The following is a 25,280-nucleotide window of genomic DNA, read 5'->3' as shown; positions in this document are numbered from 1 at the left end:
ACAATAAGTGCAGCTCAAGTAACACGCAAATGTTAAATTACAAAGAGGATGGGCGATATATGGACGTCTTGGGTCGATTGAAATTTGAGTCCTTTAATTGTCAGGGGACATTCCATCCAGTAACCTCAATAAGTAGTTATTCTGGTCAATAGAATGATGAATGGTCGTTCATGGAGGTTTCAGCCTGCAATGTAAAAAAGACAGAGAAAGTTGGGTTGGAGGAGATGTGGTAAAGGTGACTGCACGCATAGGCTACCTGTTGCAAGTCTATCGGTTTGCCGCAGGTTGCTTAATCGATGGCGGATGGACGTTTCGGATTAGTTCCGCATTACATGGCGCTGTGCACACACCTGCTCCCCGCTTGCCGAAATCAATTAACCGTCCTGTGTGACAGACACGCACAGGTGATGCTCCTCGAACAGCAACGCTTTCCAATTAATGAGTTATTGACGCATTTCTGTCGCGGTAATTAGCAGATGAGTGTGTTGGAAAACCCGCCGCTTGCGCTCTCAAGTGAGCAACGCGTTCAATCCGCAACGGAGACGCTGTCTGGATCTGCAGAAGAGATCTCAAATACTTTTTTAATTTAATAAATTTAATGTAGGCTACTGTACACGAAGCAGTATTTTGCATTAGGCTACTTAACTAAATATAGGCTGGCTGTATTTTCAAGTAGGGCCTAACAAAGAGAACTTTTCCCCTTCCTTTTTGTGTCGTAGCGCCTGCGTAAGGCCTTTTTCGCGGTAAACTGAAACTTCTTTAGTTATTCGAATATCTGTCTTGGTGTCTCTGCTTAGAATTATGACTGAAAGAAGCTTGTTTTTACCACAGAATAATGCAATTTAAAAGATAATCGTGACTTTTATCTCACAATTCAGATTTGTTTCTTTCACAAATGTGAGTTTAATTCAATTTTGAGAAAAAGCTAAAAATTGTGAGATAAAAATGCGCAATGACTTTTTTAATATTCAGTGGCAGAAACAATCTAACATTGGAAACAGTTGGCTTCCAAGGAAAAACATGTCTGTTATTAACTTTAAAAAGCAACTCTAATGTACTCTCTTTACTTGTTTTATTGGTGATTGTTCATAGTTCTCACAATTTCTGTTGTTGTTGTTTTATTAACACATTGAGCTTCCCTCGAAAATTCTCTTTTACAGTTGTAGATGGGTTTTTTTTGTGTGTGGAATTAACTGTTCTTGGAAAATGATGAAAAAAGTTAAAAACCTCTAAAAGTAGTTTGAAGATGAGCATGTTTTAAAGCAACTTATGTTGTGGTCGTTTGTAGGCCCTCTCTGTAATTTGATTAGTTTATGTCATAAAGAAAAATTTAATTTTTCTTTTTTTTACGTGTCGTTTTATTCTCATTTGGCTAGTCATTTGCAATTTTGGCCCCGGTTTCACACCAGAATTTTGCTCAAATGAATGTCCAGCTCTCTAACTGTACTCAATAATTGGCTGAGGTTTGGCAGGGGTTGCTTTGGCAGTTGTAAAGACTAATATGGTGAAGTCAGTAACAGAAGCAGCAGGGGGGAGATTGGATTTGATTCTGTAGTAACTCAAACCCCTGCGTGAGATTAAACTAATGCCAGATCTGTGAGGATCACTGCACTGATCTCTAATTCCCTTTGTGAGGAAATATCAGCTAAAAAGAGAGAGAGGTAACAATGGCTTTCATGTGAGGTCAGAGCTCAGGAACTCTTCTGTCTTCCGTCTTCTGTTACCCTGGAGCAAAAAAGAGCTTATCCATTTCACCTTCTGTCACTTATTCACATATTTCTCACTCATCTCATCTGTGTATCTCTCTCTCTGTTATACGCACATGTATTCAGTCTCATGGATTTGCTATGTTTGGAATGGAATACTAGTGTACTACGCAGTGTCTACTGTCTTCTGTTTTTGTTAAACGGCATGTGAAGTGCGGTATACAATGAACTTCTCATGCAGTATCTACACTCTTATCACATGGCCACACTACAAGCAACAGTTGATTTCCTTTTTTAATCCAATTTTGGCAGTCCAATTATGTGATTTAGTTTCAGTTTTACAAGTAAAAGGTCAACTATGTATTAAATGCATACCAGAAACTTGCTTACTGTGCACAGTGATAGTAAGAATAGTTGTCATGTGCCCTTCTCAACATACATGTTAAAGGGATAGTTCACCTAAAATTTTAAATTCATTTTAAATCAAAAAGTCAAAAGTCATTTACTTGCTCTCAAGTTGCTCCAAAGCTGAATGATTTTTTCTTCTTCTGTTGAACACAAAAGAAGATATTTTGAAGAATGTTGTAGCAGTTGACTGTAGCCATTGACTTCCCATTCTTTAAAAAAATCTTATTTGTGTTCAACAGAAGAAAGAAACAGGTTTGGAACAACTTGAGAGTGAGCAAATGATGACAGGATTTTCATTTTTGGGTGAACTATCCCTTTAAGTGGTATTTCTGTGGTTGTTGCAATTGTGAGATTGAGATGCGCATGAAACTCACGGCCAGGAAGATACGGTCAAACTCATTTTAGAAAGAAGATTTTCAAAGTAGTAAATAAAACTAAGATTATGGGAGTGCGTTTTATTTAGTTTCTAATTTAGAATTCAATGTTTAATTCAGCAACGCCTTACTGTCTGTTTCTTTGTGATTGTCTATTAAATTTATCAGCAATTTCTGAGTAGAAATTGTTTCCACACCAATTTATTTAAATGTAGGGATGCAAAAAAATTCTTCTCTTCTTTTTGTGGTTCACCCGTTCTTTTTGGCCGTGGTGAAGTTTCCTCTACTCCTCTCCCGCTGCAGAAATGCACATCCCTCCCCAGGAATCCTATTAAATGGAACTGATTTTTATAAGACAGGGATTTGCATTTAAAGCAGCGCTCTCCTCTCTCTCTCTCTCTTTTTGGTTGTTAATCCTGTGATTAGCCGCTTGAAGATTTAAACTGCAGCTCTGAGTCTCATCTCTAATCATCAATCCTGCACCTTTACTCTCTACAGAGTTTCAACAGTATGTTAGTCTCAAACCCAGAGAGTTGCTGTGTGTGTGTGTGTGTGTGTGTGTGTGTGTGTGTGTGTGTGTGTGTGTGTGTATGGCGGATCTCATGTGGAAGGAATCCTTTTTCAACTTTTTCAAATGTGTGTTTTTGTGTTTGAGTGTGTGGTTGCTGATCCAAACACTGCAGATTAATAGGATGATAACAGAGCTCAAGCAGCTCTTGTTGGGATTGGACTCTCTCTCTCTCTCTCTATTGCTTTCATGTCTCTTCAGCCAGTGCATCAGTGTCAATACCGCCCTGATGGATGAGGGGCTGACAGCATAAGAGTCTCTCTTTTTATCCTTTTTCTCTCTGTCACCATCATTGAATCCCTCCTACACGCGGTTGAGAATCACCATTTAGGACGAGAGGAGACCTTTAACCCTTCACAATCAGTGCAAAAGGAAGAGAACCGATCAGGTGTTGGAGGAACTCTAATAATGTAGTGGGTCATTTCTGTAAGTGGGCAGGCATTTGTGTGGTGACATTTCATTGTATAGAGTTGCATAGAAAGGTTTGGATCATGGTCATGTAATCCAACCAATTACGGCTTGCCTCACTCTTCCAACAGTTGTCCAGGATTGATTCAAACCATCCTATAGAGCCGATTAGAGACACTTTACAGCCCTGATTGGATTCTGGCAACCCTGACACACTGCAAAAAATATGTCCTGAAATATTTTTTCCAGTCTTGTTTAATGTAAAAATGACTAAATATCCTTGAAGCACAATAACTTTAGCCGAGGAGCAAAATTATGTAACAATCAAGTTTGCTTTCAGAGAATTTTGAATTAAGTTTTTCTGACCTCACTGGTTTTATGGACGTCTGTAAAAAGTGACTTTAGAAAAAAAGACTTAACTTAAAAAAGTAAGGAAACCTGTTGCCTTAAAATGATTAAGTAATAAACTTATTGCGTAATTGAAAAAAACGAATTTATGTGAACTTAACAATTCCACATAACCTATTTTTTTCAACTACGCATGGTTTATTTACTTAATAATTTTAAGGCAATTGGATTCCTCACTTTTTTAAGTTAAGTCAACTAATCGGTTTTCACAGTGAATAGATATTTATGAAAAAATAATATTGCAGTTAGGTGTGCCGCTGCCGATTACTTTTCCCTCTAGTCAACATGTCAGGTCTGTTTCAACTTGTGTGAACCGAATCAACTTGTGCCAGACATAAAATGTTACTTCACTCAAAAAGTTTCAGTATTCTCTAATCATTTACTCAGCATGATGTCATTTCAAACCTATAAGAGTTTTGTTTATTTTTGAAATGCAAATGAAGACATTTGAATGAAATCTGAGAGATTTCTGTCCCTCCATTGAAAGTCCATTCCACCAAATCTTTGATATTTCCAAAAGTTCATAGAGAGATTGTAAAATAAATCTGTATATATGGAGCAGTTTAATCCATTGATCGAGCCACATACTGTACACAGAGATCATTAAATATGGTTCATACACCGTATTTTGATGTGCCCTATGTGTGTGTGTCGATCAATATTTATATGTGAATAAAAGCCTAAATAAAAATCTGTTCACATGGATTACTTCTACAATCTCTTTATGAACTTTTTAAAGTGTGAAAGTTTTGGGAGAATAGACTTCAAGTGGATGGACCGAATCTCAGGTTACATTAAAAATATATGAATGTGTTTTGAAGATGAATGAAAGTCTTATGGGTTTGGAACAACAATAGTGAGAAATCGATGACAGAATTTTCACTTTAACACCATTTAGTCGAGTATAACATGTGATTGTCAATCCTGGAACATCTTTCTTATCATCCAGGAACAGCTGGAACATCTACCTAAGGTTTGTGGTATGGCTAGGGTCACGATTAGGGTTGAAACTACGATTATTTGATAGTATTGTTGTTCCTGTACCCTTTGCCAGGGAGTCAGATGAACGGTTTGTCTTCTTCACCCTTTGGAGTGCCGTTATGCCCATCTGAAGTAATCCCACCATTTCCCATTTTCAGTCTGTCAGATAGACTTAATGGAAATGAACTGTTGGTTCTGGTATTAGTTAATTGAGTGGCTCATTGAGTGGTTAATCTGCAGATTTGCTAGACACTTTTAGTATCCGTTAAACACTGGTCATGTCCTTTTGCAAGAGCTCTTTCAACCTGTTTCAATTCGTCATTACAACTCTATTTATCTCTTAGTTACCCATGGGATGAACAAATGACTTGACCAATTTTTCCTCTTAAAATTGTATCACATAAAGGTCCTTCTCAAAAAATTAGCATATTGTGATAAAGATCATTATTTTCCATAATGTAATGATAAAAAATTTAACTTTCATATATTTTAGATTCATTGCACACCAACTGAAAATTCAGGTCTTTTATTGTTTTAATACTGATGATTTTGGCATACAGCTCACGAAAACCCAAATTTCCTATCTAAAAAAAGTAGCATATTTCATCCGACCAATAAAAGAAGTGTTTTCAATACAAAAAAGTCAACCTTCAAATAATTATGTTCAGTTATGCACTCAATGGTCGGGAATCCTTTTGCAGAAATGACTGCTTCAATGCGGCGTGGCATGGAGGCAATCAGCCTGTGGCACTGCTGAGGTGTTATGGAGGCCCAGGATGCTTCGATAGCGGCCTTAAGCTCATCCAGAGTGTTGGGTCTTGCGTCTCTCAACTTTCTCTTCACAATATCCCACAGATTCTCTATGGGGTTCAGGTCAGGAGAGTTGGCAGGCCAATTGAGCACAGTAATACCATGGTCAGTAAACCATTTACCAGTGGTTTTGGCACTGTGAGCAGGTGCCAGGTCGTGCAGAAAAATGAAATCTTCATCTCCATAAAGCTTTTCAGCAGATGGAAGCATGAAGTGCTCCAAAATCTCCTGATAGCTAGCTGCATTGACCCTGCCCTTGATAAAACACAGTGGACCAACACCAGCAGCTGACATGGCACCCCAGACCATCACTGACTGTGGGTACTTGACACTGGACTTCAGGCATTTTGGCATTTCCTTCTCCCCAGTCTTCCTCCAGACTCTGGCACCTTGATTTCCGAATGACATGCAAAATTTGCTTTCATCTGAAAAAAGTACTTTGGACCACTGAGCAACAGTCCAGTGCTGCTTCTCTGTAGCCCAGGTCAGGCGCTTCTGCCGCTGTTTCTGGTTCAAAAGTGGCTTGACCTGGGGAATGCGGCACCTGTAGCCCATTTCCTGCACACGCCTGTGCACGGTGGCTCTGGATGTTTCTACTCCAGACTCAGTCCACTGCTTCCGCAGGTCCCCAAGGTCTGGAATCGGTCCTTCTCCACAATCTTCCTCAGGGTCCGGTCACCTCTTCTTGTTGTGCAGCGTTTTTTGCCACACTTTTTCCTTCCCACAGACTTCCCACTGAGGTGCCTTGATACAGCACTCTGGGAACAGCCTATTTGTTCAGAAATTTCTTTCTGTGTCTTACCCTCTTGCTTGAGGGTGTCAATGATGGCCTTCTGGACAGCAGTCAGGTCGGCAGTCTTACCCATGATTGCGGTTTTGAGTAATGAAACAGGCTGGGAGTTTTTAAAAGCCTCAGGAATCTTTTGCAGGTGTTTAGAGTTAATTAGTTGATTCAGATGATTAGGTTAATAGCTCGTTTAGAGACCCTTTTCATGATATGCTATTTCAGTTGGTGTGCAATGAATCTAAAATATATGAAAGTTTAATTTTTATCATTACATTATGGAAAATAATGAACTTTATCACAATATGCAAATTTTTTGAGGATGACCTGTACATCTACACATCTGCAAACCATTTGCAAGTTTCATAAGGAAATAAACAAAGTAAGGAATATGAACCTTTCCATCTAATCTTTTCAAACACAACACAGGCTTTCTTGTCTGAAGCATGTGTTAGTTCTCCCATTACAGCCCAGTGTGGGATCTCTGTTATCCCCCCAAAAATGCGGCTCGTTCTGTGCTTCTCCTGAGCTTGCCCCTCCGTCGGGGACTGCACATTCAAAGCTATTCATCTTCTCTGCAGTTCGCAGCACGTTCCTCCTGTTTCTGCTCTCCTTCTCTCTCTCTCTCCTGTATACCTGTGTGACCCCCTCCCTTTTCTTTCCCGATCCATCTTTTCTCGTTGTGTTTAGTGATTTATGTATGATACGAATGCTAATTAAGGCAAGACACTACAAGCAAAGCCATTGTTTTTTTTCATGCACTGGTCAAATTTGTGCAAATTTGGGCTATATTGCTTCCATAACTTGTCTTCTTTTAGACTAGTGGAAAGAAAACATCCAAAATAGTAGAAAAATACACATTTAAGTGTTTATTTTATTACACGTTATCTATTTGCATCTGCAGATTCAATTACAATACCCATAAAAAAGCCCATTTGAGTTTTTTTCTCCTGCACTGAGCCAGAAATCTCCACTTCAGCAGCGCTTTACAATTCACACCAAACTTTACAGTTTTATTCCTCTCTCTCGCTCTCTCTCTCTCTCTATATATATATATATATAAATTTTTTTTTCTCATATTTACACTCATCTGATTCCTAAAAACATGGTGATTTTTTTCCCCTGGCTGTTGACAGTATTTTCTGATTTATGAAGTGATGATAATTTATCTAAAATCCTCCTTCTAAAAACCTTTAACTGTAATATGTCGTCAACCTGGCTTTATCCAATGTTCATATTTCTGTTTTGGAAGTTCATGCAAATTAGTGTTTCCCCGACAGTGTTTTAAAAAAAAAGTTGCCAGCCACCCGCAGCATTTTTGAATAATTTTCAAAAGCTTTCATGGCCCCCAGAATATTTTGTTGCATGATAGAATATCTGAACATGCAATACATCAAAAGAAAGATCAAAGTCTCTGCTTAAACAAACAAACAATAAAAACTTTTTATTCTGGCTTGAAGCTTCATGCTTTCTTCAACACATGAACGTGGCTTAATTTAAGTTTGAATAAAAGTTAAATTTAAAAAAGCAACATTTTAAACAAACAAGTTTTTTTCTGTCAAAGACTACAACGTGCAATGCTTTTATTGCTTGTTTCTGCTCCTTCTTCACCTGTGTTTTAAACAAAAGACGCAGTACTCTTTCAGAAGATGCGTAATAGCGCCCCCTACACTATAACTGTGAAAACATGGAAGGCCAGGAAATTCTGTCAATGGCCGGGAAAGAGTTAATTAGAAATCCGTAATTGGCATATTTAAACAACATTTCAGAAAACTTGTATCACAAAGAATTGCCTTAAGTTACCGTGATTAATCGACTAGAGTAAATATGGTGATATCTATTAGTTTTTTTTTAAACCACATGTTTTGTCTTGCCTTAAATCCACAAGCAGCCCTAAACGTAATGTAAAAAAAAAGATTGGTTGATGTGAATATTGCACACGTCCTATTTTGGTAAATCACATTAAACACTATGAATATAGGCCCTTGTGAATTAATTACACTGATTAATGCGTTGACAGATAAACCGCAGGCATAATTTAATCATGAAGACCCTTTGTTTAGACAGATAATGAAAAACAGAGACACATTACTAAATGTTCCTCACTAAGGTCTCCCGGTGCTCTTAAAACAGGTGTGTGTGTGTGTGTGTGTGTGTGTGTGTGTGTGTGTGTGTGTGTGTGTGTGTGTGTGTGTGTGTGTGTGAGCAGATGAAATGTGGGCATTGACAAAAGCATGGAGGCTTGTGTTTCCATACACAATTGTTGAGAGAACACAAAAATTCAACGCAACATGATTCATTCATATTTTTAGGTTCTCTCAACTTCTGTCTTAAAAAACACTACTTTTTGTCAATATAAATGTGTTTGTTAAAATGCCTCATTCATCAAATTAATTAATCAAGGCAGCTACAGATTTCTTGTTCAGGAAATTTTCAATTGTAACAACCATTGTTGGTCTAACAGTGGTTTTTATGTAGTTTAAAGTAATTCATATTTCTTAATATTTGTGACTCATATGGTCCCATAAACAACAAAAATATGTTGTTGCTTTATTGTACTTCAGAAAAGCTACGACGTGGACTTGTATACACATTTATTTAGCTCAATGAGGGCATGTCAGAATTGTTTTTAATTTAAAGTTAATTATAAATTCTACAGAATAACTCACACCCTAAGTAAATCCCATTTCCATTTAATTAAAACAAAAACGTTGTTTTAATAAATTAGGAAGTCCCCAAAGGGGGAGGTTTAGTCATATTTAGATCACTTCTGGGTACAAATTTGTCCCCGAAGAATAGCTAAAATAAACATACACATGACATGACTTGAAGAGGTCAATATGCGAAGTCATAATGCATAATGTGTTTTTATGAGTGTGAGATTTTTGATTTGTTCTGGGTAATCACACAAGTTGCCTTCACTCTCTGATCTTCAGTGAAAGCTGGGCAAGAAATTGAGGGATCAGGAAAGAAAGGAGATGGAGGAAACAAAAGATTGAAAGAGTAGAGTCATGCAGAGAGTGTATTATGTATCAGATATCTGCTGGGGTTAAACTGGGTCAGTGTGTGTGTGTGTGTGTGTGTGTGTGTGTGTGTGCGTGTGCGCGTGCAACAGACAGGAACAATCTGCTTTCTCTATTCACACACCAATCAAACCAGCACGGCTTCTGGCTCCAACTGACACTTACTCAGTGTGTGTGTGTGTTGGAGTGGATATGATTAAGGGTCAGTTTGTGTGTGTGTGTGTGTGTGTGTGTGTTCGTGATGTACCGTGTGAGCAGCCATATGGGTATATAATGATAATAAAAGCTGTGATGTTGCTGATGGCCTGCACATCAATAGAGCTCAAGAGTTCAACAGATTGCAAAGGAAGTCCTTGGCTGTGCTGGGAATGAAATATTAGTTTACAGCATACTGTGCACTCAGTATACACTGCATACTGCCTGGTATATATTTGAACAGTTTTGTGTGTAGAATCTTTAACTTTTACCAGATTACTGATTAATAAATCAAGGTGTTGGTTCCTCACACAGGAAATGTAAGGTCAAGGCCAGTGCATTGCATTTTGGGATACATTAGTACTGTATATGTGCACATTTAGCTGAATGTAGATGGTTATACAGATACTTTAAGCCAACAGATGCTGTGCATAGTACATATATGCTACAATATGAGCAGTATTATGATCTAGTTTTGGATAAGAAAATCATTTAAGGCCCAACACATACTTTATTTAGGTCTGTGAACTGTAACGATTCTAAGCTTGATTTCAAGCATCATAATGAAATTCTTAATGCAATGGAAGTGAACGCAACACACACACAATAGCAGAGCTTCTTCTTCAACAATCAGTTTACTGTTTCAGGTCATATACTATCATACAAACATTTGAAGCAAACTCATATGTAGGGCTCCGGAGATGACGTATTTTTGTAAGACAAAACCCGAGTTTTAGCACTTCCTGGAGTCAATGGGTGTTGGTTAAATGCTTGCAATAAGGCCTGTGGTGAACACAAGCTCAAGATATTTTCACGTTTTATTCTACATCATAAAATGCATCAGTAACCTTTTACTTGTCTTGAAAAAGGCGGTTGCTTACAAATATCTTAATGGGACTAAAGAGGTTGTCGGACATTAAACTTCATCACTAACTTCCGGGTTGGCCTACAAAAATATGTCATCTCTGTTGGGTTGTTTTGGCCCGTAAGTACTGATGTTTGCCACAGTAACGCAACAACACGAGTTAAATTTGAACAACAGGGACATACGCTTTCAATGCACTTGGCAAACATTTGCATACACACATAGAGAATGCTTCAGGCTTTACTATTTTTTGTGCGTCAAGTCAAACAATTTCTCTCTCTCTCTCTCTCTCTCTCTCTCTCTCTCTCTCTCTCTCTCTCTCTCTCTCTCTCTCTCTCTCTCTCTCTCTCTCTCTCTCTCTCTCTCTCTCTCTCTCTCATTTTCTCCCAACAGCAATACAAGTGCAAACACTGTCTAGTGTGTATTTGTTCATAGGCTGAATGCTAGGAAACGAAAACCCACTCAAAGATGCGTCAGCCAATTGAAGTATGTAAACGAGTTGAGACGAGAGAAGTATTGTTCATTTGTTTAGCGTGGACTTAGGAGCAGTCCACTTTCCTTTCACATGTCCCTGTCCAATGACGCTATAGAAAAAACCCAGAAGCAAATTATTATTTCTCATGGTGGTCTATTTCAGAGACAAAGCCTTGTTTTCATAAGATAGCTTGAGAAGTTGATTTTGTCTGTACAAGTTGCAGATGTTTCATCGCTTTCAGTGAGTTAGGCAGGTCGGCTTATATGCTTATAGTGAAAGGTTGTTTGTTTTGGTAAGTTTTTTTTGTAAATGCTCACAGGTTGCTTTTTCATAGCTCAGTAAGCCAAATAAAATATTAAAATTTTGTTCTCTCTATTTCTTATGGGTATAGAAGTGAATAATCGGATGGTCAACTTTTTGTCCAGTACCTGGCTAATTGATAAGTGAAGTCGACTAGTGAGATTTTCTATTAATTATATTGACTATTATACTATTTTTAGCTAATAAAAGGAACTCTTAGCATGTTAAAACCTCTTTAAAAATGTATTATCTTTATTGATCCCTTTAAAAGCTCCTCTGCTACAAACATAATTTCTTAACACACTTAAGTACACTTTTAAAAGTGTACTTTCTTTAAAGTGCATTTTAAATCATTATTTCTTTAATAATATTTTGCCATGCTTTAAAGAAGTACATTTATTTTGATGCGTCGAGTAACATAATTTTAACTGTAATGTGTTAGTCCGTATTACAGTTAAACTTAATATTTTTAAATGTACTAAATTGCAAGAAATAAAAGATAAGACATGACACTTAAAGTATATTTCAGTTTACCATAAATGCTCATCAGTACATTCAGCAGTACACTTTAACAATATTTCAAAGAAAGTAGAAGCAATTATGAAATTACGTAAGATGCCCTACTTTAGTAGATAGTTGCATTTAATATAAATTTAAACTATAATCAATTTGAACTTAATTGCACTTAACGATTGTCTGAAAGCATTACATTCAGCGCGCACTTACATATATTTTCTTCAAGCATTTACATAATAAGCATTCTTATTAAAATTATGCTAAAGTGTACTTCTTTTTACAAAGTTATTGTGAAAAATGGATGGAGCGATTGAAAAATAAGAGGGCTTGATTATGTCAGCCAGAAAGCAAACTCATTTGAGAGGCTGAATAAGTTAATATAGTGTATAGCTCTATAAGTTATCATACTTGATGAAAGATTACAAGGACAAACTGGTTTTCTTGGTGAACTGATGAATTGTTCGCGATAAGACGAGGAATGCTTACTGAGAAAGTATAAATGCGACCCATTTTGATCTCCTGTTGACTTTAACACGACTAATGGTTTAGAGAATGATTTTGGATGTGTAGTTTTCTTCAGAGGTATCAGTAGTCCAGGTGTGCTTCAGTAATTAAACTCAAACATGCTGTCACGCAACAGTACTCTCTCTTCACTATCTGTTCATCTCCATCCATCTCTTCTAATCCCTGTTTTCCCTTTCATCTCTCCTCTGCCACTCTTTCTCCTTGGCCTCTTTTTTTCTCTCCCTTTCCATTTTACATCCCTCCCCCTCCTTTCACTTTCCCTCTCTTTCAGTAATTGGCACTGTCTCTTTTCCTTAATTAAAGTGAAAGACTAATTGTAGCCCGGTGCTGGTCTTCTGTCATTTACCTTTGAGAGAAAGTGAGGATGTGTGTATAATTACAGAGTTTTGGAGTGCAGATAGGAAACACTCAAGGCATGATATCCATCTCAAGGTCACGCACCCACAGTGTGCTTTACAATCAAAAATTCCTGTTAGAAAAAAAAACTTGACACTTCTCTAAGATACCTTGGAGATCAAGTAGAGAACAAATGGAGGCTTTTGCTTGAGTCTTGGCAAAAAAAAATATCCTAGCAATCTCACTAGTAACTTCATCTCAATAATGTTTATGTTCTCGGATCTCACAAAAGACCAAGGTCTGGAGTCTTTGATTTGAACATTTTCAGAAATTTCTCATCAAAATCTCCCAGGACTTTTATTATAATACTTGATGTCAGCCGATTTATACTTCTACTCTATATCAACAATAAAATTGCTACTTAAAATATTTTGAAAGCTCCATTAAGTCTCCTGAGTGCTGAAAAACAACCTCTGAGCAATAGTTTTCCATGGGCTGGCATTTTTCTAGACACACACTCATACAGAAAACAGTCATAAACTAGACATAAAAATGAAGCAGACAAACACTCATTCTCAACTGCAGAAGTGAGAAACAAACGAGTCACACATACACGCGTCTTAACATGCCAACATGCTCAGACACACACACACAGAGTCCTGTTATTCATATAATCAAAGTCAGGAAATATCAGATTATTCAAACACATACACTACTGTTCAAAAGTTTAGGGTTTTGGTTTGTATTTGAAAGGAATCATTTTATTAAATGTATCGAAAGTGACAGTAAAGCTATGTTCACATGTATCACAGTTTCCACAATAAATAAAAAGCACAACTGTCTTCAACATTGATATTAATAAGAAATGTTTCTTGAGCATCAAATCAGCATATTGTAGTGATTTAATGTGTTATTTTAATTGTAATGACACTGAAGACTAGAGTTATGATGCTGAAAATTCAGCTTTGCATTACAGGAATAAATGACATTATTCAATTAGAGAACAGTTACTTTAAATTGTAATATTTCTCAAAAGTACTGTTTTTACTGTGTTTTGATCGAATAAAGGCAGCCTTGGTGAACATGAGACCTTTTTTCTTTTCTTTTTTTTTAATCTTCCCAATCCCGAACTTTCCAATGTTAGTGTACCGAGTTATCTGTTACAGACCAACCGAAACATTATATCGCATTATATTGCTTTCTCAAATCTTTCACTGAAAATTCATCAGTAGATATAAGAGACAATTGTTAAATTGTCTGGATAACTAACATAGCTCAGATAACTTGATGAAAAATGTTCATATGAAAATATTAGATTTTTCACTGCAGACTTTTTGCATGTTGGCAAATTTGAGTGTATTCGAGACATTACAATCTCTGAAACTCCAGCATGAGACTTATGAGATTATTGGGGTCCAATATTTAGCTGAAGTCACCATTAGCTCTCCATTTAAAAATCGAGATATAAAAGTGAGTTTGCTTCAGGTTTATCACTAAAGAGAGTGACAGCCATGTGGTACGGTGTGACTAAATGGGACCACTGCATTAAATGGGTTAAAAAAAACAAGCTCGGACAGAAATTGCCCACCAGGAGCTTAATCCATCAGAACAGCACCCGGTGCTGATGATATCAGGCCAAAGACTCACTGACAGGTGTGTGTGTGTGTGTGTGTGTGTGTGTGCCAGGTGAATGATAATCCTTGTGTCAACTTTGGAGTCTCGCTGTGTCTAACCTATTTTTTGAGACGAGCCATAAGGAGAAACACACACACACACACACACACACACACACACACACACACACACACACACACACACACACACACACACACATACACACACACACACACACACACACACACACACACACACACACACACACACACACACACACACACACACACACACACACACTTTTTCCTGCCCCATTATAAGTAATGATAGAGTAGACAGCAGGAGATAGTCCACTGTAATTACAAAAAGGAACACACACACACACACACACAGCAAAACAGACCATAATCTATCACATCACACGCCGTAGACCTCAGTAACCTGGTACCATACACACAAACTTCATGGATGAATGTCCAGGTCGTATTTCACACCAACAAGAAAAGACAGTGCCTCTATTATGCTATTTTAAAGGCTCCTAATCTTATTTTGGTGTCTCCTACAACAGGTTTACAAGGTCCATGGTCAAAAAACACTTTATTTTTCTCATAGTATTCATTGAAGCATCACGTCTTTTCCCTGAAACGGTTCAATGATCCTGTCTCTCTAAACCCCGCCTTTCCGAGAGCATGCTCTGCTCTGATTGGTCAGATGGCCCAGTCTGTTGTCATTTTTAACTCTGTTCTGTTGTAACTCTATTTATCTGCACTTTGATCTATGAAACTTTGCAGACCTTTTACATACACAAACAGCGATGATAAAAACTATGTGAAAGGTAATATCCAAAAAGCATAATAGGGGTAAGTTAAGAAAATGAAGCCTATTCTTTAGACTGTCATTAATATTTGGCAAATAACAAAACACAGCTTTAACAAAGATGAATCTTTGATCATATTTAATTTTATACAGTGTACACTATAGTGTTATTTTATATTTAGGCCTAATTATTACATTTCTGTACCTGAATACTACATTTAGACTTTACTTTATTTGTAACTTTGTTGTGTTTTGTTGATCTATAATTGTAATTAGTGTATTTGTCCTTATTTTATATGTGACTGTTCACTTTCCTTTAATAAGTTTGAAATGTATTAGTTAGGCTAGTATTTTTTGCTGTGGTATCGAAGTACTTAAAGTGTGCTTTAAGTAATTATTAAAAGCAAATATTTGCCACCCATCCCAATTTTTTTTTCCTGCTGATCTGAAAAATGATCCGATCCGTGACACAAAATCCATAATATGATCCAAACCGTGCGTTTTGAGATCCGTTAAATCACTATCAAACACGTCCACACGCAATTTAGCAACAGTAGAGACTGAGAATAGCAAAAATGCATCACAGACAAATACTTTAATATTATTGCATATAGAATTGGCTGGCAAGATAACGACTATATAGTAAAAATGAATAAGTATTAATTTTCTCTATTACCGAGAGCAGAACCGGTAACGTCGTAGCCTATCGATACTGCAATCTTTCATAATTTAGCCTCGGGGCTCGTTTAATACCGGGTTTCGGTACCCACCCCTAGTGAAATATGACCTGGGCATGTTGTGGACCGGTTCCATGAGATTCATGTGTGTGTGCGTTTTAATTTAGATGAGCCTGTAATTTGTTTTTCCTCTGAACTCGGAGCAAAACTCGCAGTGGGAAATCACCGTCAGATATCCGGTGCCTCATCCCTCGGCCTCCATCTCTTCCTCTTCTCCAAAAGCTCCCGCCCTGTGTCCTCCTCTCATCCCTCTTTCATCCTCCCGGGCGTCACTCGCTTTGGTTATCAGCCGTCCACAGCCTCTCGACACCAGAAGAGAGAAGGATAGAGGGAGGCACGGAGAGATAAAGAGTATGACGGAGACATTGAGAAGAGAAATGAAAACGGACGGATGGCAAGAAAGGAATGTGAAATTTGAAAGCAGGAAAAGCAAAAGTGATGGGGAAAGTAATGAAAGACAGAGGGAGAAATGTCTGGAAGATGGATGGCGTGTGTTGGTGTGACTGAGTGAGAGAAAGCACATGCCAGTTTTCTCCCTGAGGCCATACAGGCTTAAATAACTGTTTTTGATTTTGATTTTTAATACTGATGCGATTCTAAGGGTGAAAACCGACAACGGGAAGCTTCCAGTCCCCAAGACAAGTTCCGACCCAGATACATACAGATACAGGCACATCGGGTGTTTGGAGTGGTGTACTACTATAATACTCATACTAGTTATGCAGTATGTCAACTATGCTAGGGTTCTGTGCACACAAAACACCTCCGTTTGCAGAATATACAATCAACAGTGTTGATTTAGTATCACCGCTTTTGAATTAGATTTTATTTTCATATTTTTTATTTCAGGGTGTGTTCACACTTGGCATGGATTAAAACAACCCTGATGCGATTGCTCTGTTAGTGCGGTTTATCTGAATAAGTGTGAACGCTGCCATCTGAACTCTCCTTTTCCAAACTAACCAAAGACGTGAACAAACCAAAAATAGGACATGATGTCACAAGATGCGGCCCTAAAAATGACAGAACGCTCAAGCATAACTGTTTTTTCTCATCACAGTCGCGATGTTGCTCATCACGGTTCAGTTCAGGCGTCAGAACCGCGGATCTTCGTTTGTAGGGATTCCTCCGGGATTACACATTTTATAATCTCTTCACGAGTTCTCGGCCATCATATGTTGCTACGCACATACAACGAGCGCATTTATCTCAGAACACAGTATTGTTTTGGATGTTCGGTAAGTTCCATCGTGAAATATACGTTATAAAAGCCGCCCAATCAGGTTGTGAACGTATCCCTATGCCTTTAGATCCGGTGTTAAAATGCCAAAGTGAATGCTTTAACAACCTTTAGTTAATAACCCTGTTCAGAGCACACTGCGTTGAAAATGGTGTCCCAAAATGCAACACACTTATATTTTCAGTGCGGCAAAAAAGAGGGCAGCAATTTTTCACATAAACATCTACAAAATATGTTTACATACATCCAGATTTAAATATTTAAATTAATCTATTTTCTAAATGCATCTGATTGAAACTGTGACTGATTCATCCTTGCATACGTTTGATGTTTTTTTGACCTATTCGTTTTTAATCAAAATGTCATAACTTGATCTTCCGGATTTCTTTCTGGTGACGCTGCCGGACGTCTCCTGTCATTGAATCCTCTTAAACCCCGCCCATTTATTACCGTCGACTGCCAGATTGTGTTCAGATCTGCCTCCATCCAGTCAACAACTGATGGACTGAACCACATTTTTTCATTCTCAATAATCCATTTCACTCTGATGTACAGCACAATTCGAAAAATCTGTCACTACGTCCTTTTACAATTTTACTCTCAGAATTAAACATTCAACATAGTTATGTCAAGTAATGATAGTGTAGCATACAAAATTTTGAAATTATTTTTATTGTTGTTTTACACACAATACTCAATACTGCACAGTATGTAATATCCATTCTAAACATTTCTCCCTAAAGCCATCAGGGCTCAAACATAATCTTTTTCTTCTTGTCATTGATGCTTTTCTGAGGTCTAAACCAACAGAAAGCTTCCAGTCCTCAAGACAAGTCTCGACCCAGATACATACAGACAGAGACGCATTGATTCCATCTCTTTATGCTAAACTCCAACACTCATGGGAAAAGCACATGCAAAAAAAAGAGCAATAAAGGTGTTTTCCTTAGAGACACGAATAAGAAAGAAGTTTGAACAAATAACAGTCGGGGAAAGAGGGAGACATTTATTCACTGCTAGTATTTTTAGATCAAAGGAGCTTTGTGATTGGAGCCGGTTTGAACTGTATGGTGGCTTCGGGTGGTCACATGACCAGCACAGCTCCCATAGCAAGAGCCCTGGGGCCAGATACGTGTGCGGATGCCTGGGGTGGGGGGTTGAATGAAAGCCTGATTAAAACCCATCACCACCATCAATAAGTAATGACCAACAGCCAGTTCAAGCAAAAACGCAATCAAGAGCAGAGAGAGTAGAAACGGAAAGGAAGGATGTTCACTGTTAATTAAATGACCATCATTCACCGCTGGGTTGAAACTCTATATAGTGATTTTGTATTGTCACTGTACGTATATCTGTGTGAGGATAAAATTAGGCTGTGCCCTTGTTCCCATGTCCGTCGGTTTCCCTGGAGCTACGCACGTCAGTATGAAAGAAAATCACCCACGGTTTCTAGTTGTTTTTGCTAAAGCTTCTGTTGGCCATTATTTGATAACCAAACCATCAAACCTCAGGGAACTTCCCTTGCCCTCTGTGTGCTCGGAGGATAAACGTTATTGCTCAGATGTTGCTCTGTCATACTGTGCAGAAAAACAGCGTAGATCTGTGTGAGTTTCGATCGGTTGTGATGTTCGCTGCTACTTTTGCTGGTGGACTTTACATGTGCTTTAGTGTGTTTGTCAACACATAAGTGTACTTATTTTAAAACATTATTTAAAATGTACTTTAAAGTAAAATGAAGTGCACTTTTTAAAACGTACTTAAACCTTGTCATGAAAGTGGACTCTTTAAGTACACTTAAGTGGCCTTTAATATTACATTATCTGCAAGTGCAGTTTTTTTAAAATTATACTTTAAGATTTGAAGTACAATTAAGTGCACTTCTTTATTACAACGGGTGCAGAGAGAGAGAGCGAGAGAGAGTATAATTATAAAATGAATATGGATAGCAGCAGCACATCATTTGGGCTCGGAAAACTTTGCTGAAAAATATTTATGTATGTTGGGTAAATCTCTACAGTTTGAAATATTGTTGAAGTCTTTAAAGGTGACGCACAATCTTCTGCAAGCACAAGTCTTCATTTCTCTATTTAACAGATATAGAATACACTTTTGAAGTACACATTTCTTTTTCTTCCCTGTTTGACAGAGGTCCTGATGAATACAAAGACTGAGACATCAGATCTGAAGTGGACGACGTTCTCTCGAAGTAAACCTGAGGTGAGACCTGCAGATTTGACCCTACATGTAGAGCAAATGCTCAGTGCAAGCTGTATATGATTACGACTGATGTCCACTTCTTGTGTGTGCAGTGGGACGAGGTCAGTGGCCTGGATGAGGAGAACAACAGCGTGAGGACGTATCAGATCTGCCAGGCCGACGGTTCGTCCAGTCACTGGCTGCGAAGCAAACTCATCGACCGGCGAGGGGCGTCTCAGGTGTACGTGGAGCTGCTCTTCACCATGATCGAATGTTCATCACGGATCACACATCACCGGTCCTGCAAAGAGACCTTTAACCTTTACTACTACCAGAGTGACACGGATGATGCGACGGCAAGCCACCCCGCATGGATGGAGAACCCTTACACCAAGGTGCTCATACACACTCCACCGCAAGTGTAAAACTGCATGAATAGTTATTAATGTTACTGGAAGGAAAATTTCATAGATTTCATATCAATTTTATGCATATTTTTTTAAAAAGAGCACTTATTACACAACTTAAGTGTGAACTGCATGTAATGTTTTCAGACACTTAATTACATGTTGGTTGCAATTAAATGAAAATGTGTTATAGATTATTTGTTATAGAAATTTATATGTATATTAAATGCAATTAAAAAATGTTTGACCCTATTAATTAGTACATCTTAGTATGTAATTTCATAATTTCTTCTATTGTCTGTTATACAATTAGTTTCATTGTTTCAGTGTACTGAGATATGTACTGAGAATAATTTTTTTATAGTTAACTAAACTAAACTTAACTTGTATGTCATGTCATTTATAATTAGTTATATGAAGTTGCAATTTAGTGCATTTAAAATATATTAAGTCTAAATTAAATATTGAATAAAACATTGCAGTTAAAATTATAATCCAGTACTTTACATGCGCTTTAATGTCAGTCAACACGTTTACTTCTTTAAAGCATGACAAAAGATTTTTTAAACTTAATGATTTAAAATGTACTTTAAAGAAAAACTTTGATTTTAAGTGCACTTTTTTAAGTGTTATGAAACAGTCATGAAAGTGTACTTTAAGTACACTTAAGTGGCCTATTATTTCAATAATAATATATGATCTGCAAGTATCTTTTTAAAAAAATATATATTTTAAGTGCACTACAAGTGCTCATTCAATACATTTAAGTGCACTTAAATATTTAGGTTTGGGAGACTTTGATAAGAAATGTTTGCGTTTATACAGAGATCTCTGACCTCAAATCTCTGAACAGTTTAAAGTATTGTTGAACTCCTTAAAAAATGAGTCCAATGAAAGTCATCTGAATACATAATAGAGCAATGAGTGGGCAATTGTACTCAAGTGCAAATTAATAACAGTTAGAGTTAATGACTCTTAATGAATTAATAACTCAAATCGAGATGTGAAAGAGATCACGTTTGTGATTTTCTCTTCTATGGATCTCACCAGTCTTTGCCGAATCTGTTTTCTCCATCAGGTCGACACGGTGGCCGCAGACTTCTTGCTCCGTGCAGGTGGAGAGAAGAAGCCAAACATTAAAACGCTGCGTTTGGGCCCATTGAACAAACGTGGATTTTACTTGGCGTTCCAGGCCCAAGGAGCGTGCATGGCCCTTTTATCCGTGCGCGTCTTCTTTAAGAAGTGTCCGGCTCTCACGCGCTCACTATCCGTGTTCCCGGAGACGGTTCCTCGCTCGCTGGTGCAGGAGGCAGTGGGCCAGTGTGTGGCAAACGCAGCTCAGCCTGGACCAAATCCCAGACCGCCTAAGATGTTCTGTGGAGAAGATGGACAGTGGGTGGACCAGCCCACCACCACCTGCACTTGCCTGCCGGGCTTTGAGGCCAGCCATGGAGATCTGGAGTGTAGAGGTGAGAGAGAGGGAATACAACAGACTTCTCGGAAGATAATTTGAGCTCAACGTGAAGACGATGAGCTTAGAGCCAAATGTCAGTTCAACTAAACTACGCTGGAAAAATGTAGCTTGTCGTCCATGCATAACTGTGCACAGTACGCAACCGAAAGCAATGCGCCATTCTGAACATACACTTCCATCTATATACTTGCTATAACAAAAGTTTGAAACTGATGGCCTGTTTACAGCTGGTATTAAGATGCGTTTTGGTCGATCAGATCACAAGTGGACGACACTAAATACATCTAAAATGTTTTGAGCTTGTCCACTTTCGAACACTTCCAGAGGTAGTGGAAAACACATTCGACCGGATTGCTTTCGTAGTGTAAACGCTCATGTGATCGAATGTGTTCAAACAGACACAGAAGACCGTCTACTCTCCGTCTACTGAACTAATGTGTAAACATTATGGGAAGAGCTCTAGCCAGACGGGATATTAACAATGCTATCTCACGACCAATTCGTACGAATTTGTACGAGTGATTAAAAGGTGGTTAATTCATACGAATTCGTACGACCTCACTCATTTGTCTAAACCCACGTGATGGGTAGGTTTAGGGGCGGAGTCAGGGGTAGGTCATTCGTACAAATTCATACGAATTGGGCAACTCGTAAAATATGTACGATTTATCAAAAATCGTACTAATTCGTACGAGTGAGGTCGTATGAATTCGTACGAATTAGCCACCTCGTAAAAATTCGTACGAGAATGCATCGGCTGTGAGATCGGGTTGGATATAATGGAGACTCAAGTTCGGTTTGAAAAGGGAAAAACGTACCGATCACAATGTTCTCTCAGCGTTCCTGATTTCTAACACACACTCACAGTGTTCGGCGTGATCTTGCGTCTGTCAGAGCAGAGACTAAAGCTGACGCTCTCCGTATGTTCTTCAATCGTCTCCAGTCATATTCATATGCAAATTGCATGAGCTTATTTTGTACATTAGATCGAATTATCTAAAAAAAAAACATAAATTTACCGCCCATAGACCCATCGACCAAAATGCATCTTAATACCAGCTGTAAACCGGGCCTGAGAGAATGTTGAGTTCAGAATATTTTAAACACACGCAAACACACTGCCTTTATTGCTTTAAGAATAAGTGTTGAAGAAGTTTATATTGACAAGGACTGCAACTTCAGCACTGATAAGAGGCCACGGATAGAGAGAGAGAGAGACAGTACAGGACAGATGGGACTGAATTAGACAAAGACTGTGACACTGAGAAGGAGAGAAAACAGGGAGTGAGAGAGGTGAGATGAAGGTCTTTCCTTTAAACTAGAGAAAAGAGGCAGGAAGTGGAGAGATCAGGAGGATTACTGTGAATTTCATCAGTGTCCTACGGCTGGACACATTTTCATTCGCTATTACATTACAGTTGCTGTGCATCCTGGGTACATTTACATTTCTGCATGTGGCAGACACTTTTGTACAAAAGCGACTTTACAAGTTTCATGGTGAAATTGCAAAAGATTTCTTTCATCGTAGTGCGAAATCACCAGTCTTTGATCGCTCAATATGACATGCTCACAAATGGCAGATTAATTGTCTATCTGATAAATTTTAGTCTCCAGTGTGTCCAACATTTTGGGTCATGGTGTTGCAGTGTGATTGCACATATGACGGCCATCGTTTGAAGAATGAATCAGACCGCAGAAACAGAAACTACATTCAAAAGTTTGGGATCTGTAAGATGTTTTTGAACGAAGTCTCTTCTGCTCACCAAGGCTGCATTTATTTGATCAAAAATACAGTAAAAACTGAAATATTGTGAAATATTATCAAAACAGCTGTTTTCTATTTGAATATATATATATTTTTAAATGTATTCCTGTGAAAAAAGCTCATTTCTCCGGTGTTCAGTGTCATATGATCCTTCAGAAATCATTCTAATATGCTTATTTTCTGCTCAAGAGACATTTATTATAATTATCAATGTTGAAAACAGCATAATATTTCTGTATGCTTTGATGAATAGAAAGAACAGCATTTATTTGAAATAGATTTTTTCATAATAAACGTCTTCCCTGTCACTCACAAAATATTCAAATTAATACATTTACAATGGAAGCCTAATAGGCTTGAAGCACTAGAATAATTATGCATGAATTAGTTCATTGTAATTTTTGGTTGTAGCAAATATTGCATGTGTTAGCATTAAACACTAACAGGAACTATTGTAATACACAACGAAGTTCATATACCTCTCATAAAGCAAACGTTTTTTTATGAAGTGCATGAACAAAACTTCCCATTTCTGCTTTTAAACCCTCGGGAACGATTGCCTTATAGACTTGCACGTTTGTTGCTGCAAAGTGAAAAGCGGTAATCGACAGCATATGTTGCATGCGTGCAGATTAAGTTGACCGGGAAAAGGATTTAACCAGGAAAATTCATTTAAGGACATGACTGATCTACCTTAATTCACGTAATCGCTGTCTCTCAGTGAAGTGGATCAGTCCCCATCCTCCCAGTTTTCAAATATGACTTCAGCTCTTTAATGATGTTTCTTGGGATGGGTGGAGAGAGCGAGTGTTAAAGGCTGTGCTTGTCTGTTAAACACTGCAGCTGTGCTTTCTGTGGGCGTGAACCCCTGGAGTTCACACACACACACACTCAATGACTTACTCAGCATTCATCCACTCAAACACACTACATCTGCTGTTCATCCCTTTCTTTCACACACCCACACACACAAAGGAGTGCAAAGCCATAATAGTGGCGCCTGGAGGCAGGGATGTGTCCAGTACAAAGCCGCTCTAATGACATGGCCAATTAGGTATGGGCAGAGAGAGAAAGAGAGAGAAAGAAAAGGAGAATACTGCAGTTTATTGGGCAGGTGAAAGGCCGAATGGAGAGTGTGTGGTCACGGGGTCACAGGTGAAGGGCAGAAAAGGTGTGTGTGTGTGTGTGTGTGTGTGTGGGGGTGAGGTTAACGGTACTAATGACTCTAATTAGTCACATACAGATTCACACATGTACAATCTCTTCTTGTTTAGCTGTGAAATAACGGTGGTGGTTCCAGTGATGGTATGACATGGCATACACCAGAGTATTGAGAAATAATTTAAAATAACTGTAAGATAAATGTAATTTATTCATGTGATCAAAGCTGAATTTTCAGCATCATTACTCCAGTCTTCAGTGTCACATGATCCTTCAGAAATCAGTATAATATGACGATTTGCTGCTCAAGAAAAAGTTATGATTATTATCGGTGTTGAAAACATTTTTTTTGTGGAAATTGTGGAATTTGTAGAATTCTTTGATGAATAGAAAGTTCAAAAGAACAGCATTTATTTAAAATAGAATCTTTTGTAATATTATAAATGTCTTTAACTGTCACTTTTGATCAATTTAATGCGTCCTTTCTGAATAAAAGTATTGATTTCTAATATATATTACTGACCCCAAACATTTGAACAGTAACAGCGGTGTTACTCCAGAGTATACCATCTTACAATTACCAATGTTTGATTAGCACATAAATTGGTGACCATATTTGACCAGTTTTTAGGTAACACTTTTTTTTTTTTTAAAGGTGGCGTAGTTGCACATGTTATAAGTACTTACAATAACAGTAAATTATGCATAATTACAAGAAATTAACCCTCAACCAAACCCTTTAGTAAGTACATTTATTTAATTAATATTAATCATTACTGATTTGCGTAATTACACTATAAAGATGTCACCTTAAATTGTTTTTTTTTATGACTGACAATGGAAGGAGATCATATAAGACTCGTTTAAAAGCCGGATGCCCTTTTTAATTCGTTTTCTAAAACATGTCTGAGCTACTTTTGTTAAAACAGGATGCTTTGATGTTCAGATGTGGATGGGATTGGAATTTTTGTGGTTGTTTCTAAGATGGGAGTGTCTGTCATTACAGAAGATCATGTGCTCTGAATGCGTGCATCACTAATCCAATTAATGAATTCTATAATTTTATCATTATGTATGAAATTAAGGGAAGGACTGCATTAGGATAATGATCATACCTGACGCTGCTTGTAGTGGCCGTGGTTTCTGAGATCAGATTTACTGTGGTAATGTAATTGTTTTTTTACACAC

At 37.8% G+C, this 25,280-nt stretch overlaps 1 protein-coding gene across 2 annotated transcripts in view; it reads left to right on the top strand.

Moving 5' to 3' along the window:
• The window catches only part of ephb4a (eph receptor B4a), a 45,784-nt gene that overhangs the window by 2,055 nt on the left and 18,449 nt on the right, over positions 1-25,280 (top strand). For both annotated transcript variants that reach the window (XM_077206705.1, XM_077206706.1), the window contains exons 2-4: positions 19,236-19,306; positions 19,399-19,680; positions 20,771-21,161. In XM_077206705.1, the coding sequence (XP_077062820.1) occupies positions 19,236-19,306; positions 19,399-19,680; positions 20,771-21,161 (744 nt within the window). The remainder of the gene's footprint in view (positions 1-19,235; positions 19,307-19,398; positions 19,681-20,770; positions 21,162-25,280) is intronic.

The sequence above is a fragment of the Siphateles boraxobius genome, unplaced genomic scaffold (genome assembly GCF_051911475.1).
Source record: "Siphateles boraxobius isolate OS27281-9 unplaced genomic scaffold, OSU_SipBor_1 56, whole genome shotgun sequence".
Taxonomy (NCBI): domain Eukaryota; kingdom Metazoa; phylum Chordata; class Actinopteri; order Cypriniformes; family Leuciscidae; genus Siphateles; species Siphateles boraxobius.
The sequence above is the reverse complement of the archived record's forward strand: the minus strand, read 5'-3'. Positions and strand labels throughout refer to the sequence as shown.